At 48.5% G+C, this 17,423-nt stretch overlaps 1 protein-coding gene across 6 annotated transcripts in view; it reads right to left on the reverse strand.

Moving 5' to 3' along the window:
- Positions 1–15,926: 15,926 nt before the first annotated feature.
- Abcc6 (ATP binding cassette subfamily C member 6) overlaps positions 15,927–17,423 on the reverse strand; it is a 54,215-nt gene continuing 52,718 nt past the window's right edge. For 5 of the 6 annotated variants that reach the window (XM_039092100.2, XM_039092093.2, XM_063275135.1 and 2 more), the window contains one exon: positions 15,927–17,231. In XM_039092100.2, the coding sequence (XP_038948028.1) occupies positions 17,123–17,231 (109 nt within the window). In that variant the 3' untranslated portion in view covers positions 15,927–17,122. The remainder of the gene's footprint in view (positions 17,232–17,423) is intronic. The other variant, NM_031013.1, reaches the window with a different exon arrangement.

Genomic DNA, 17,423 nt, shown 5'->3' on the forward strand with positions numbered 1-17,423 from the left:
CCTAGGTCACGTGGTCCCGTCACAGCCATGAACCCCTAACGAAGACAACCATTCAAGGCAAGATAGGCAGTGCTATGAGGGCAAGGCAGCACAGTGCCAGGCAGGGCGAGGCAGGGTTTGGGAGTCACAGCAGACAACCCTATTGATGGTTAAAGATAACTGTGACTATGGGTATACTGGGACTCTGTCACTAGTGTCATGGTGGGTGTGACGTTTTCTTGTTATTACTGAATTTTAAGCTAAGCGCAGATCTTCAACAAGATTATCTACAGGACAGTATAAACAGGAATTATTTCCTATATAGCTTATGGTAAGTAAACAAATGAATAAATAAATTCTGACCATATTAGTCATAGACCTGCTCACAAACCACCTAAAGCTTTAACCCCTCCTCTTGAGGCAGTGGGACCTAGCAAGTAAGCATGTTTTAAATCTGTATTTTCATTTTTTGTGTGTTGGTGTTTTGCCTGCATATATGTTGGTGTGTGGGTGTTGGATCCTACAGTTACAGACAGTTCTGAGCTGCCATGTGGGTGCTAGGAGTTAAAGTCAGGTCCTCTGGAAGAGCAGTCAGTGCTCTTAACTGCTGAGTCATCTCTCTGGCTCCAAATAAACATATTTTGTATGCTTTTTTAATTTTTAATTTTCTTTTTCTTTTTCTTTTTTTTCTTTTTTCTTTTTTTTTGGAGCTGAGGACCGAACCCAGGGCCTTGTGCTCGCTAGGCAAGCGCTCTACCGCTGAGCTAAATCCCCAACTCCTTTTGTATGCTTTTTTTTTTTTTTTTGGTTCTTTTTTTTTTTTCCGGAGCTGGAGACCGAACCCAGGGCCTTGCGCTTCCTAGGCAAGCGTTCTACCACTGAGCTAAATCCCCAACCCCTTGTATGCTTTCTTAAAAAAACACACAGACACACTTTTGTTGTTGTTTTGAGACAGGAGCTCTCTGCATATCCCTGAGTTCTGGCTAGTTTCATGTCAACTTGACATAGGCTAGAGCTATCAGAGAGGAGGGAGTCTCAGTTAAGAAAATGCCTCCCTAAGATCTGGGTGCAGGCAAGCCTGTAGGCATCTTCTTGATTAGTTATTGATGGCAAAGGGTCCAGCCCATTGTGGGTGGTGTCACCCCTGGGTTGGTCATCCTGGGTTCTATAAGAAAGCAGTCATGATGAGCAAGCCAGTACGCAGCATCCCTCTGTGGCCTCTGCCTCAGCTCCTGTCTCCAGGTTCCTGCCCTGCTTCAGTTCCTGTCCTCACTGCTTCTGAGGATGAATTGTTGTGTGGAACTGCAAGTGAAATAAGGCCTTTCCTCCTCTAGTTGCTTTTGGTTACGGTGTTTTATGGTGTTTTATCTCAGCAATGGTAACCCTAACTAAGACACGCTGCTGCCCTAGAACTCACTATGTTCTCTGAAAGCAGCCCACATGGGTGGTCAGCGGGACAGACATGTGCTATTACAGAACCCTACAGCAGGACTCACTGATGCACAAAAGTCAGCATCATGGAAGTGTACAAAGGGACAGCCCTGCACATCAGTATACCTGTGACCGCCACACACATACAACTCATTCTGAAGTGCCATACAAAGGTGCCCTTGCCAAAGACGATCCACTCCTTCTGCAGGATAAAGAGATGTGCATTTACAGCAATACAGACGGATAAACTTGTACAGCTCTGCACACTCCTGACCAACAACAGCACAGAGCACACGGTTAGCCATAGATGAGCGCACTACATGAAAAAGCACACAGAGAAAATGGCAGTCTGGGCATGGTGGCAGAGGCAAGCATTGCTCTGTGAGTTCGAGGCCAGCCTGGTCTACAATAGTGAGTTCAGGGCTGCCAGGGCTATGTAGAGAGCTTCTGTCACAAAACCAAACCAAAACAAAACAAACCAAACCAAACCAAACCAAAACAAACCAAAACAAAACAAAAGCAAGGCCGCACTACTGAAGCATCGCACACACAGAGGCACTGTAACAGATGTGATCACACATTTACTAGACGACAGTGCATGAGAGCATTGTTTAGCAGTGCACCTGGATGCTGAAGTACGACCGCAGAAGCAGAGTGGTACACGCTGATATCCTAGCCTGTTTGTCCATGCATTTCTAGGACATCAGAAAACATGTATGTCTATGAGCAGCATTTCAAATGAGTGTACTAGCACATGAGCAAACATGGAAATACAAGTAAGTAAGGAGCATACACAAATTCAGTATGACAGGAGCGATTGCACACGTTTTTGTACATCAATCACAAGGATGTGCAAGTACAGACACACACGGATGTACTATTACAGAAGTGCACCCAAATGTAACACTACAGCAGGACTCGAGGATGTACAGCGCCGGCACTTATGGAAGTGCTGGACAGTAGTACACCATGATGTCACAACAGCACGGAGCTGGTAGCCATAGATGAGTGCACCAGACGAGAAAACACACAGCGAAGATGGCACTGCAACCACGTGTCCTAGTAACCGCAGAGCACCTCCACCTAAAACACTATACAATGGGGTCTTTGGGGGAAAAACCCATAAACCAAAGTGCATTTATAGAAAGCATCACGGCATGCACACCAGAACGTCAGAGGACCAGAGACACGTTCACAGGGCAGGCAGAAGTAACAGGAAACAGCGAGAACTACTAACATCCTTCAGGCAGACACGCAAGCCGTTCTGTGAGAGATGTGAGCACAGATTTAGCAGAAAGCAGCGTATACGAGAACGTCATCTCGGCGTACCAGCCAACTGAAGTGCCAGGCCAGTACCAATGCGCACTGATGTCCTTGTATCAGGGTGTCAGTGTATCTACACCCACATAAGAGCACATACATGTCCATGGGTCTACCAGTGCACGGCACACATGGAAACACAAATAAAGAGTGCACACTGATTCATTATTCCAGGAGTGAGCACGCAAGTCCTTGTAAAGCAGCCCATGGATGTTAGAGGACACCATGCATAGGTGTACTATGACAGAAACACACAGGAGTGTGGCAGAACTACAGAAGGAGGCATGTATGAAGTCGGCGTCCATGAAGCTAGTAGACAGGGGAATACGCAATATGCTAATACATCACTGCACACGGATATCCCTGGAGAGCGCTGCAGACACATCTATTATGAAAACACTGCACGACAGCGTCTTTGCAGTCAGCGTACTGTTACTGCAGCACACGCCGGCGTGTACTGACAGCCAACCTGATGGAGCTACTTGAATAGCTCTGAACTTTAACTAAGCAGTATGGCAGTACACAAGGTGTTAACAGTAAAGCGGCACAGCAGGACATATGAGAGCACAGTGGGAAGCATTTCACTAGGAACTCGCCACACCCAGATGTGCTGTAACGAAAGCGACCACGCACCGTAAAGCGGTGTGCAGAAGAATGTTCTTACAGCAGAACACTTGGACACCGAGCTAGTGCAGAAGCAGACAAATGCACACGCATGGCCGAGTATCGGTGTGTAAATGTGTTTGCTGGCACATCAGAGCACGTAGATGTTTGCACACAGCGGTCAAACACAGGTGTGTTAGTACAACCACACGCACGAAAATACAGGTAGAGGAGCGTACACGGGTTGTAGGGGAGATCATGCGTATTCTCACAAAGCAGCACCCATGGATGTCCAAGTACAGGTGAGCACAGAGAGACCAAAAACACAGAGATGCAAAAGTACAGTGGGAATCATAGATCTCCAACCTCAGTGCTCACAGACGTACTACACAGGAGCATAAAAGGATGCCCTAGGGCTGGAGAGATGGCTCAGCGGTTAAGAACACCCGGCTGTTCTTCCAGAGGTCATGAGTTCAATTCCCAGCAACCACGTGGTGGCTCACAACCATCTGTAAGGAGATCCGATGCCCTCTTCTGGTGTGTCTGAAGACAGCTACAGTGTACTTATATTTAATAAATGAATAAATCTAAAAAAAAAAAAGGATGCCCTAGAACATCCCTGCGCGTGAATTCTCTCTTCCTCTGTCCCTCCTTCCCTCTGTTTTTCTGAAGCCAAGGCTGTCCTGGACCAGGCTGGCCTTGAACCTCTGCTTCCCGAGTGCTGGGACTAAAGCTGTGCGCTACCACTGCCCAGTGATGCATTTATTTCTTTTTTTTTTTTTTGGTTCTTTTTTTTTCGGAGCTGGGGACCGAACCCAGGGCCTTGTGCTTCCTAGGTAAGCGCTCTACCACTGAGCTAAATCCCCAGCCCCGATGCATTTATTTCTTAAGCATTACCCGATGGTGTCTTTGCAGATGTTTGACCTCTGCAGTGTAAACAGATGGCATTCACAGCTTAGTAGACGGGTGAGCTGCTCTGTGGGCTTCTGATTTTAAATGGAAGTTTTAGGGGAGCAGTGTACCTGGCTGGACAAGGGCTCAGTACAAATGCACGTGTCTGCTCAGCAAAATCAAGCCCGGTTTTATTAAAGCTCCGGGCACTGTTGTACGGCAACAGACACCATCACAGAGTCGCCGAAAGCAGTGTGGATGAGAACACTGGCATGGCAAGGCACTTGGAGTGGCGCTGTGCAAAAATAGAGCAAGGAGTATTATTCACTGTGTCTAAGTGCTTCCTAGCAATCTGAGGACATCGATGTCCACGAGCAGGAGACTTCACGAGGGTGTTACTACAGTGGCGACATGGAAATACAAGTAAGAAGTGCACATGGATCCAATACTACAGGAGTCAACACACTCACTGATGCCCCAATACTGGTGTGTCCACGTATTTACGTCAGGACACATGGAGGTCTGTGAATAGCACTCCCATGGGTGTATAATTATAGCAGCACACATGGAAATGTGGGTGAAGGAGCATGCAAGGACTTACTATTTTTTTCACTTATATTTTTTTATTAAAACATTTTCTTGCACATACGAAAACAACGTGAGCTGAGGGGGCTGTCCACTGATGTAGCATTTGCCTGGCATCTATGAGGCCCTGAGTTCTACCTCCACCATTTTATAATCTTAGCGCTGGATAGGTGGAGGGAGAGAGGACCAGAAGTTGAATGTCACCCTCATTCACACTAGGATCTTTCCACTGGGGTCATAGAGATTGCTCTCCAAACAGAGAAAAGCTGAACACTTTCCACTATGGTCACATTCACAACATTACACATTTTAGGTTCATATCCAGGAGGAAGCTTCAGTGTATCCAAGGTGAAATAGATGGAGTGTTTTATTATTCCATGTCTTTCCTCCAGGGATGTAATGTAGACCTCACGCAGATGCTTGACTCTCGTGGGTTTTGCTGACCATATATGGAGTTTTGAAGTCCCCTGAGACTTGAAGTAATCGACTTCTAGCCAGTCACCTCTATACAGCACAAAACCTTCAGGCACATTGCGTGCACGGATGTGTCTGCAGAGCGTCGCGCACACATCTAGTCCGAAAGCCCTACACGGTGGCCTGTTTTCAACAACTGATGCACCACTCCTGCAGTGTAAACCAATGTGAGCTTACAACCAAGCGGATGGGTGACCATGTCCTGCTCTGCACAGCCTGAACAGAACTGCTGTGAATTCAGAGACGATCAGTGTCTGGGTACAGTAGCATTGACAGTTCAATACCGATGCCCTGGACACAGATCCACTGTAATAGCAGTGATCACAGATTTCCTCGAAAGCAGTGCACACGAACGGATTATTATAGCAGCACAGCTGGGGTTGAAACACTAGTCTAGACGTAACCCAATGTCCTAGTGCCTGTGTCCATGCATTTACCAGCACATCAGAGCACACGGATGTTCACGAACATCGGTCCATACAGGTTTACTATTACAGTAGCAGAGATGGAAAGAGAAGTGAAGATCTGTACGTGGATTCGATGTTCAATGGTCACGAATTTCAACGACATTTGCACTCATGGTGGAGCTAGAGGAGCACACAAGGCTAATCCCGTGCGTCACAGCCAATGAATATACTCAGAGACCGTAGCACACACCTTTATCAAGCAAGCGCCGTGCAATGGTGTCTTGGCAAACCCGACACACTAGCACTGCGGTAGTGTGAGCTGGTGTGCTTTTACCATAAAGCGGATGGATTTACTCTACGGCTATGACCATGCCCGAACTAGACCTGCAGTGCGCACGTTTTTAGGAATGGAGGTGTGCACCGGGATGGCCAGTCACCCAGTACAATAAAAATAACTAAGGCAGCAGGAATGGTTGTCCTGATGCACCATGCACAGATGAACTGTGATGTGGTGAGAGATTTAGTAGTCATTGTGTCTGCTCTGAACCTCAGAATGAAGTAGTTGTTTTCCAAGAATACCTAGACCTTGAAGAAATCATTGTGATTGCTCTCTGTGATTTATAGAATTGTTTTTCTGAAGGAGCTTTGCATGACTTTAGTCACAAGGCACTCCTGGCAAGCCAGGAACGTGCTGCATTGTTGAGTACTGCAAACGGCACCCACGGTGAGGACCAAAATTGCAAGGGTGAGGTGTTCCTTCAAGAAACACGCAGATTAGATCTGGGTTTTGGTATGAGGAATCTGTTTTACTTCAAAAAATAAGTTTTGTGTAACCATCAATAAATATCCTTCTGCAAGGCTGTCCAGGGTTCAGTGTGGCACGGACCTTCCCCTAATGAATAAAGATTTCAGGGGACCAATCACTGGGCAGGGAGTAGGCGGGACTTCCAGGTCGGACTGCGGGGGGGGGGGGGGGGAAGAGTGGAAGAGAAAAGGGACTTGGGGTTTGTTGGACAGGGAGAGAGCTTGGGATAGAAGATATAATGAACTAGGGGCTCCCGGTTAGAAGGCAAATCCGGCAGGGACTGCCACCGGAGGATTTAATTTAGTATGACTTACTACTAATTGGATGCTGGTATTTGTGCCCAGCGGTTGAGTTGCCTGTCGATTCTAAATTGTGTGGTATTTTCCTCTGGCTACTCAATTAAGTTCAAGAGAAAGGTACGGGCACCCCAACCATTTGGATACGTGAGGTTGGCGTGGTAGCGACCCGCCATGGGAACTTAGCGAATCAAATGGAGACTTTTCGGGAGCTCCTGTCCAGAGTCTGCCCGGTGCCATATGCGGGTGTGGTGTGAGATGGTGCCCTTTTTTTAGTATTTCCTGCAACAGTTCAGTCCACAGAGGCTGTTTCTCTCTGTGACTGCGAAGCCTTGATTTCATCCTCGGGACTCTCTTTACCAGAGCTGTAACAGAAGAGATAGAAGATTGCCTAGAAAGCAGCGCATGTGAGAATATCATTACGATGCTCCACCAGGACACCGCAGAGCTAATGCAGGCGTACAGCAACGCACACCGAGTCCCGGGATCAGTGTTTGCACGCATGGAGTAGTATATCAAAACAGCCAGCCGTCGGGGACCTTTAGTCCACACAAGGATACCACTAACACAGCAGCATCCGGCATCCGTGCCAATACACGCAAAGGAGTGGGCACGGGTTCCAAGTCACAGGCATGAGACCACGTGTCCTTGTAAAGCAGCACATGTGGATGTCTGAGTGTAGCCATACACAGATGTGGCATTACTGAAAGGCACATGAATGTGGTATTTACAGCGGGACTCATGGATGTCAGTTGTAAGCGTCAGTGAAAGTAATACGTAGGCACACTGAAAGGTACGGTAGTGCCTCGGTGCACACGATGTCGTAGTCGCCACACACACCGATGTATCAGTAAGGCATTACACAGTGGCCTCTTTCCCTAAACTTATTTGCTGCCACCGCTGCTCAAACTGATGAGCATTTAACAAATCCGATGGAAATCGGCGAACAGCAGTCCCCAGTGGTGTTACTCACACAGCAGCCCACATTTAAACACAAGAGATGAATTCAACAGGAGAGCTATCGCGCATGCTTTTTTTGTTCCTGTAACGGTACAGCTGCACACGGCTGTATTCACGCCCCCACGGACACCGCTTTAGCTGTCTTTCCGGTGTGCGGGGTGTACTGGCGTGCAAAACGGACTGGTGCTTAGCAACTTCGATGCACTGTTGGATACATGTGCGTGCAGATGTTAGGACATCTGCTTTCAAGGCACAGGGCGTTGCCATGACCACATTTCCTCTGCACTTCTAGGAAACCCAATCTCACCCCTGGTGCAGGACGCCTGCACAAAGTGCGTCAGCGGTGCAGCCAGTTTTGCTGCTGTGCACTTTCACGTACGCTGCCCGCCCATGAATCCCTGATAATGTGCATGGTGTGGTTCTATTGCCGACGTCTTCAGAGCTGGGCAGTCATGTCTGCCTGCTCTGCTATGAGTGCACACTAGTCCTGCTGCAATGACAGGTAAGTAGCCAGGGTTGGTTCAAACTTCTGGAGTAGTTTAACTTAGGCACATTTAAGCACGGCACGATTTCATGAAAACTTATTCTGGTGTTAATTATCTTAAGCCCACATGCACAGCCAAACATACATACGCCTCTTTGAGGAGCAAAGTAAGCTAACTACGGAGCAGATGTGACTCTATCGAGACTGTGCAACCCATAATGATGAGCTCTATAGATTGACTGAGAAAAGGAAGCTTATGAAAAGGCTCTGGGGTAGACCCGCTGTGGTCTCAGCCACACAGTGCAAAGGTTCCCAGGCTGTTACCATATCCACTCCCAGCCTTCTGTGTAAATCACCCCTGGTCGTGCATTCTTCCTCCGCCTCCTCCTCCTCCTCCTCCTCCTCCTCCTCCTCCTCCTCCTCCTCCTCCTCCTCCTCCTCCTCTTCCTCCTCCTCCTCCGTCTTTTTTTGCAGCACCCTGTGTGTCTAACATTCCAGGCTTTCCTAGTGCTAATCTGTGGGTGCAAGGACCTCTGTACCTCCTACAGGTTTTTACACAGATGCCATTGTGTAGTGCATTAGTAACAGATGCACTCGTGGGGCTCTAAAATAGGAGTCATGTGCAGAAAATACTAATGCTCCTTTGTGGCTTCCTGTCGAGTCCTTTCATGAATGTTGATCCCCTAAATCCAGGAGTCCTGCTGGGTTATTAAATTCATGTGCTTTTCTGAAATAAGACTTCTGCATATGGCTGCACTCGGGCATCCAGGTGTGCTGCTTTATCTGTGAGCACAGAGACAGCTGTGTCTCCTACAGGCTTTTACCAAAGGTGCTGTGTGTGGTGCTTTAGATGTGTGTGCACGTGTGTGTGTGTGCATGTGCGTGTGTGTGTGATGCTCTACTAATATAATTCATGCACAGAAGATACTACTAGTGCTTTACTAATATAATTTATGTGCAGAGAGCATGTGTGATCAAGTCTCTTACTGTGAATCCACAAACACTCTTTGACTTTATATTCATACAAGCTCCTGTACCTGTACTCCATTGTAGACTGTTCTTTCTTCTTTTTTTTTCAAAAAAGATTTATTTATTTCATGTATGTGAGTACACTGTAGCTGTCTCCAGACACACCAGAAGAAGGCATTGGATCCCATTACAGATGGTCCTGAGCCACCATGTGGTTGCTGGGAATTGAACTCAGGATCTCTGGAAGAGCAGTCAGTGCTCTAACCGCTGAGCCAGCCCAGCCCAGCTGTTGTAGATCATGAAAGTACAAGCAAAGGCACGTGCATGGATTTCATATTGGAGAAGTGATGACAATGTTCCTGTAAAGCAGTCCTCGTGCATAAATGAATTCATCTGCACACAGTACTGTCCGTACCATTAGTGGAAAACACACAAATAAAATAAGCAGGACTACTGGGTCTTGGACATCCACACTCATGGAGTTACTAGACAGGAGCTCATGAGGACACACTAGTACACCACTGCACATGAGTGCACTGGTCAGGCAGCACACAGGTGTCTACCACCAAATCTCTACACAATGGCGTCTTTGCAAAAGCCAGTGTATTCCTGCTGCAGTGTCAACTGATGTGCGTTTACAACACAGCAAGGGACGGACATGTGCAACTCCACGCAAGCCTGAACGAGCGCAGTAGCACACATGTTATAACGTGAGAGCGGTGAACCGGGATGGAGCAGAGCATCATGCAAATGGGATTTACCATACAACTGCAAGAACAGTTACGCCACTAACGCACCGCAAATGCCTGCAGCGGGAGTGACGGCTCATTTATCGGAATGCAGCACTGCACCTGGACACTGAGGCTCTTGTGCGGGAGTAGAGGGGTGCACTTGGATAGTTATGGATGTCCATGAACAGCAGGCTACAATGGATACTCGTCCAGCACATGTGGAAATCCAACACATGGATTCAGTATAACAGGACTATTCTCCATGTTCCCCTATAGCTGCAGTTAAGGATTTCTGAGTGCAAATGCTATTAGGGAAGTGTACCCAAGTGTAATACGTCTGCAGGACTCATGGATGTGACTGTCGGTGCTCACTGAAGTTCTAGACAGGAGCACAGAAGGATATGCTAGTAGATGGATGAACAAGGATGTACTGTGAGGGCGGTTCACAGGCACCCCTTATTACAGCACTGCAGGGATCATGCAACACCCGATTGCTACTGCCGTAGTGAAGTGCTGTGCATTGACAACAGAGCAGATGATGCATGTACAGCTGCACCTATGCTTAAGCTGGAATAGCCGAGCCCTTACTTTTAGGAGTAGATCAGTGCATTGGGATGAAGAATGAGGCAGAGCAAGTGGTAGTCAACTGACATAAGTATACACATGCACACACATAAACATACACATATACAAATAGACATGTGTACCCTCAAACATGCACAAACATAAATATACTCATGTATACATGCATATATAAACATGCACATATACACACAGATAAGCATACACGTATATGTACACAAACAGAAAGATACACATGCAGACACATAAATATACACACAAACTATACATGTACACACATTCAAATACACACATGTACAAATAAACATAAATATACCCATGTATACACATAAATATACACATATACACACATAAGCATAAACATGTATGCACAAAAACAGAAGCACATGCACCCACATAAATATACACACGTACACACATAAAGTATCCATGTACTCACACATAAATATACATTCACAACCATATATAATGTATACATATAAATACCTGCAGGTACATATAAATATAGTTTCAAACAAAATTATATACATATACACACTCAAATATACATATGTACATACATATATATTCATACATGTACACAGATATAAATTTACACACAGCAAATATATACATGTGAACACAAAAATGTACACATTAACATATGTATACACAAATGTACACATTCACATACACATGGGGATACACACACATAAACATACACACGTGTACCATTTCATTCAAGGGCGCAGAGCATTTGTGGATTTGGGTAGTGAGGGGCTCGGTCAGACACTGTCTTCTCTGCCCGTTACAGGAGTCAGTGTATTTTCTCTAGCATTTCCTACAGCTAAGCCGCAAAGAAGACTTTTCTAGGCTGATCCCTGTGGGCGGCAGTTCCCTAATGCATTGATCTGGCTGTGGTTTTCCTCCGGCTTCTCTGAGAGTCTATTCTGGAGGAGGGGTTGGGTGCGTACGTCAGTTACTCTTCTGCTGCTGTGATGAAATACCAGCACCAGAAGCAACTCTGAGAAGGGGTGCATCACAGTTCCGGAGTCTGTAATGGCAGGGAAGGCATGAAAGCAGGAGCAGGAAGCAAAGCCACCACCTTCCATCCACACAGAAGAACAGGAAGTGGGATGGGGCTGTACGCCCTCAAACCCTGCCCCCTAGTGACGCAATTCCTCAAGTGAGGCCACACCTCCTAAAGGTTCCACAACCTTCTGAAACAGCATGACCATGTGGGACCAATTATTCAGACACCTGGGGTTTGTTGAGACAGGCTGGCTCCATGACAGGCTTCATATTGGTAGTTCAGGAGACTAGGCCTAAATCTCTGTTTTCAAGAACTGGGCACATCCAGGCAAGTCCAGGTCTCAGAAGCTGCCCTTCCACCTGGCCTGAGGCAAGGACAATGAGTAAGCAGCAGTTTCCAGACTTCCCCGGCAGTTTTCCCTAGAGATAGAGCCGATGATAGAGGTCACCTACCTCTCCTCAGAATTCCCCTACTGTGTGTTTAAACCCCCTGTCAGCTCACTTGGTGTCTCTGCCTTGGAATGGGAGACCCCAGCATGCTGGACTTCTGCAGAATAAAACACTCTTTGCTTTTACATGCTATTTGAGTCCAGGCTATCATTCTTTGTCAAACCATGGACCCTTACACTGTGAGGGTCATTTCGCATTTAAACCATGGCAGGAGGTATCCTCAGTACTTTAGGGATTACCCAGGCCATAGTTCCCTTCTAGAACAGCACATTTGCCTTTGAACGATTGGTGAAGTTTTACAAAAATACCAGTTTTAGTCCAGTTAACTCAGGGTTTCCAGATATTTCGACTGTCCCTCAAAGTTTATGCTTTGGGGGGACTCAGGCCCCTTTCTATTCTCGTATGAGCATCTCGTGCCTTACCTCTGTGGGCCACCTTTGTTCAATGTGGTGTAACTGTTACATCTTGTTCATTACTTCTCTGGTAGTTGTGATAGAATCATCTGCAGGGAAGAGAGTGTGATGGTTTATATATGCTCGGCCCAGGGAGTGGCACTATTAGAAGTTGTGGCCCTGTTGGAGTAGATGTGTCACTATGGGTGTGAGCTTTAAGACCCTCCTCCTAGCTGCATGGAAGTCAGTATTCTGCTAGCAGCCTTCAGATGAACTCTCAGCTCCTCCTGCACCATGTCTGCCTGGATGCTGCCATGCTCCCACCTGGATGATAATGGACTGAACCTCTGAACCTGTAAGCCAGCCCCAGTTAAATCTTGTACTTATCAGAGTTGCCTTGGTCATGGTGTCTGTTCACAGTAGTAAAACCCTAAGTAAGACAATGGGTTTATTTTGGTTTATAGTGCCACAGGGTTGCTGTCCATCACAGCGGGGAGAGCATGGTCATAGTTTAGGGGTGTGTGGTGACAACTTTGTATGTCAGGCAAACAGGCAGTAGGAACCAAAACAGAATCAGGTCTGGCCCTAGCAGCCTACTTCCTCCAGCTAGGACACACCTCCTAAGGGGTCCTCAGAATCCCCCAAATAACACCACCAGGTAAGGGGCAAGGGTCTGTGGGGGACCTTCTAGATTTAGCCTTCACACATGCTGTCTACTGTCCTGGCACAGGACCCTGTTTTGTTTCCAGGTCCCTCCGCATGAATTTGGATCCATTCAGCTGGGGTTCTGATGGCGTCTGCATGGTCTCAGAGCTTCCTCATCTGAAGAGTTTCATTTCTGCCTTGCTTAGAGAAGCTGAATCACAAGTGTGGGGAAGGCAGGGAGAACCCGAGATAGGTAGGCAGGCAGGGGCTGAGCGTTTGAACATTCTGCCCTCTTGCCTCTGTGCTAGCTTCAGTCATTCATCACTGGGCAAACAGCCTCCATTCCGGTCTCATGCTGGGGTACTCAGCCTGTGGCTGTGCTGATCTTGGCTGGGCTCAATCATGGGGCAGGAGGTAGGGATGGGAAGGACAGCTAGCTATTGGCTTGATCTGCTTGGCCTCAATGAGACCAATGCCTATATATTTTACCACCCCCCTCTCCATCACAGCGAGTTGTCATGGTGATAGGAGATATGTAAAAGTGAACTACTTGGCCTCAATGAGATCAATGCCTATATATTTTACTAGCCCCCTCCCCAGACTGGCCACAACAAGTTGTCATGGTGATGGGAGATATGCAAGAGTGAGCATGCTCAGTGTTCATTCTCTCATCAGGATTCTACTAGCATCCCATTAGCTAAGTCCAGGCACATGTCTGAGCTCAGCCAGTGCTGCGGCCCCTGCAGCTCAATGAGATGCATGGGTACTGAGACACTTTTGCTATCCATTATGTCATCCATACCAAACTGGGCTAATACTTTGAATATCACCTCTGGGCCTGGTACTGGGAATGATTCTAAGCTCATTTTCTGCTCCCCAGAAGGTGTGGTATGATTGATTAGTAATGTCTGCCATGGGTGCGGACATGAGAGGTGGGTTTGTTCCCTGCCTACAAGCCGACCAAACTGTCTGCTATCTTTCTTCCACCCTAGGCCTGGTTCAGTACAGGGTAGTGTGAACTCCTGTCACTGACTTTTTTCCCTTCCTCACATCAGGCAGTGCCAACTTGTGTGGCTGACCCCAGGCCCTACTGAGGAAGACAAACATTCCAGTGTTTGATGGGGCCACAGTGATTTAGAGATAGATGTCCCCATTCAGTCCATCATTCAGACACAGTTTGAAGACTGTACCGTGCCTGCTGTTGCCCCCCAGCTCAATACCATCACGTACTATACAAGGTGAGGCCCCTGTGGTAGAGCTGCGGCCCTGTGGTTGACCCTGTTCACAGTCATGTGGGACATGTTTCTGGACTCCACTTCCAGCCTCCAAGAGCTCACTGAGGAACTAGCTGGGATGGGGCAGTGGGTGCCAGGGTCAATTTTAATCTGTTCTGTGAAGAGGCAACGGAGGGAAGTATTAATCAAATCAGGGCTTCAGAGCACAGGAAAAGGGCTCTTCCTCAGGGCTCTCCTGACGTCTGTCCTTAGCAACCCCACTCAGTCACACAGTCTGTCTTTTGCACAGCAGCCACACTGACCCCATGAATACAGGGGTCAATGGTGTAATTCTGTCACAATCCTCCAGTGTCCTTCCCTAGGTCCTGTCTAAACTGGCTTTGGTCCTTTGGTCTCTGCTAACTGTGTTTACTCCAGACCGTTTCCTTCTCTGCAGTGCCCCACACAGCTCCCACACAGAGCCATGGTTCTCTGATGGCACAGAGCCTAGGCCTGTTGTCACCAGGGCCTCTAGAACTTAACCCTTTAGGTACTGCAGATCCTGCACTGGTATGGTGGTGGTGTGGCTGGGGTTTAATGAGTTTGTAACAGGTGCAGCACCTGATTCGTGCCTGGACCCCGAGCCCACTTGCCCACAGGTGGGTTGTATTCACTGGTTCCGCCTTCCTGCCCTTGGCTTACCCAATCAGAACGTACCATGTGCCCATGCTGCATGCTCTGGAGACACACGGTGGACTAGACAAACCTACAACTTCTCAAGCAAATCTCTTGAAGGAAGCATGCCCTCAGCTTTGGCCCCTGGAGCAGGAGTCCAGGGTGGAAGTCATTTCCGGGCACATGGTGAGGATGTGGGAAGGCCTGGTGGCTGGGAAGCTGGCCTGCTGGGCACACACTGGCCCCCAACACCCTGGTCTCTGTTTTCTCTTCTGTTAAAAGGACTTAGTGACTCAATACATCCACAGGATGGAAGGGGTCGGATGATGGTGCCTGCCTCCTCAGAGTCACCTGCATTTACAGCCAGGCCTGGTGCACAGCTGTACCTGCAGTGTGGAGGGAGACTCTGGCATAGCTCAGACACTTTCAGAGTCACGGGGAGGTGGATCAGGGATAATGCTTACCAGGCATGGGTTCCATCCCCAACACCACAGGAAAGAACAAGGCCTACAGGGACAGCCAGAGCCTGAGAATGTGTGCCCTGTGGCCTGCTGGGGCTGATTCCTGATCCTTCCACAGGCTGGGCCCTGCAGGCAGGAGACCTTGGCTTAGGGATTAATGGCCTGGATTACCCTGCCTTCCTTCCTGGAGCTCCTGTGTGATGGACACTCTGTGGGTCAGGCTCTATTCCCAGACCAAGGTAGGGCCTCCACAGAGTCTCTCCTGCTGGATTTGCAGACACAGAGCAGCCTCTGGTCCAGGCCAGGCTGCTGAACGGCAGCCCCATGTCTAGCTCCTCCAGGGCAGAAGTGCCCACAGGACCACTGGAACTTGGTGACTAGAGGCCCAGGAGCAAGTTTCCACTTGGGCGCTAGATACGATACCCTGTGTCACCATTTTTTTGGCTTCAGTTTCCTCTTTTGCACAAGAAAAGTAGCCATGGTACTAAGGTTAGCTCCTCGCTTGGTAGAAACCCTAAGAATGAGCTGCAGGCTGTACAAGCAAAGGGGAATCCTCTGAGCTGAAAGGAAATCCCGTAAATCCTTTATTAAGGGTAGCCAATCAGAGAAGCCTCAGGGTCGAGGGAAGAGCAAGCCCTGTCCAAGAAGCAAGCAGGAATCCTCTCCTGAACCCAACATATCACTGCTCAGGGAGTCATGGGTGCTATTAGGGCGGATCAATTCATGATGCAGTCCTGGGGGGGCACGGCAGTGTGTGGAAATCTCTTTGCCACAGCTTTAGAAGGGCATCTCTGAGCAGAAGCGAAGGGTACTGCTCAGCACACTGTCACGCACGGGACTCACCAGCCCTGGCCCATGGGGATGTCACTACTTAGCTGTGGTGAGTCAAGGCAGGTGTAGTGGCACACGTCTGTCATTCCAGCACTCTGGAGACCGAGACAGGAGCATCTCGAGTTTGAGGCCAGTTTGAGCAAGAGACCCTTCACCACTACAATTTTAAACAGGAGTAGAACCGAATCCAGAGCCGGGGCTGTAACACAGTTTTTAGAGTGAGTGCCTGTCAAGCACACACAAAGCCTTGTTTGAGACCCCCACACAGGGCGTGGTGACACAGGCCATAATCCCAGCACTTGGGAGGGAAGGCAGGAGCATCAGATGTTCAAGGCCATCCTCAGCAACAAAGTGAGTTCAGGGCCAGCCTGGGCTATGTGAAATCCTGTCTCAAAAACCAATGAGAGCACAAAGCACGGAGTCCAAACACTGATGCACACGCAGCAGAGGTAAAGACAAGTCAGTCGGAGTCAGTGTGATGCTTCATCTTGTCCTAGGGTTGGACAAGGTGTCACCCCCGGAATAAACAGGGCAGAGGGTTTGCGGCTTCTCTCCATGTGGCTTCTTAAAACTGTGAGTGAACTCTACAATGACCTCAAAATAAGGAGTTAGGGGATATGTGCACGCCATCACCCCGGTCCAGGGCATCCAACCTGAATGGCCTGGGGTGGGTATGGCCTTGAAGTAGACAGCTTGGGCTGAGAGTCACTGTTCTTTTTGGCCTGGGGTGGGTGTGGCCTTGCTCAAGCCAACCTGGGCATGCTGGGTTCTTCTGGGTCTGGTATTCCAATACTCTGTCACTCTCTCTGCTATCTTCCTCCCAAAAAGGAGTTTAGATTGGGCATCATGTGGCCCCTGAGTCTCTGGCATCTCCAGCTACTGCAGGCTCTGTGGCTGGCTCCAGGAGGTTTGGGAAGAGTCCTGACTCAGGCTAGGCCCGACTCCTGGGCTAGCCTGTAAAACAGGCCTTTCTGGGCCAGCAGCTGTGCTGGACTGCCACTCTCTGCCACCTGCCCCTCATCCATGACTAGAACCCTGCAAGGAAGACATGGGGCAGTTCTTGTGACAGTAGCTGAGGCCTTTGTCACTGAGAGAGAGAGCCCAGCTCTACTTTCCCTCCCCCAGATGTCTGACTTCCCAAGCCACTACCTGACACCCCTCCCCCGCTCCCAGCTTCCGGGATGCACAGGACCTGGGCCAAATGCCTTTCCCTGGGGGATCGGTCAT

The sequence above is a fragment of the Rattus norvegicus genome, chromosome 1, assembly GCF_036323735.1.
Source record: "Rattus norvegicus strain BN/NHsdMcwi chromosome 1, GRCr8, whole genome shotgun sequence".
NCBI classification, from domain to species: Eukaryota; Metazoa; Chordata; class Mammalia; order Rodentia; family Muridae; genus Rattus; species Rattus norvegicus.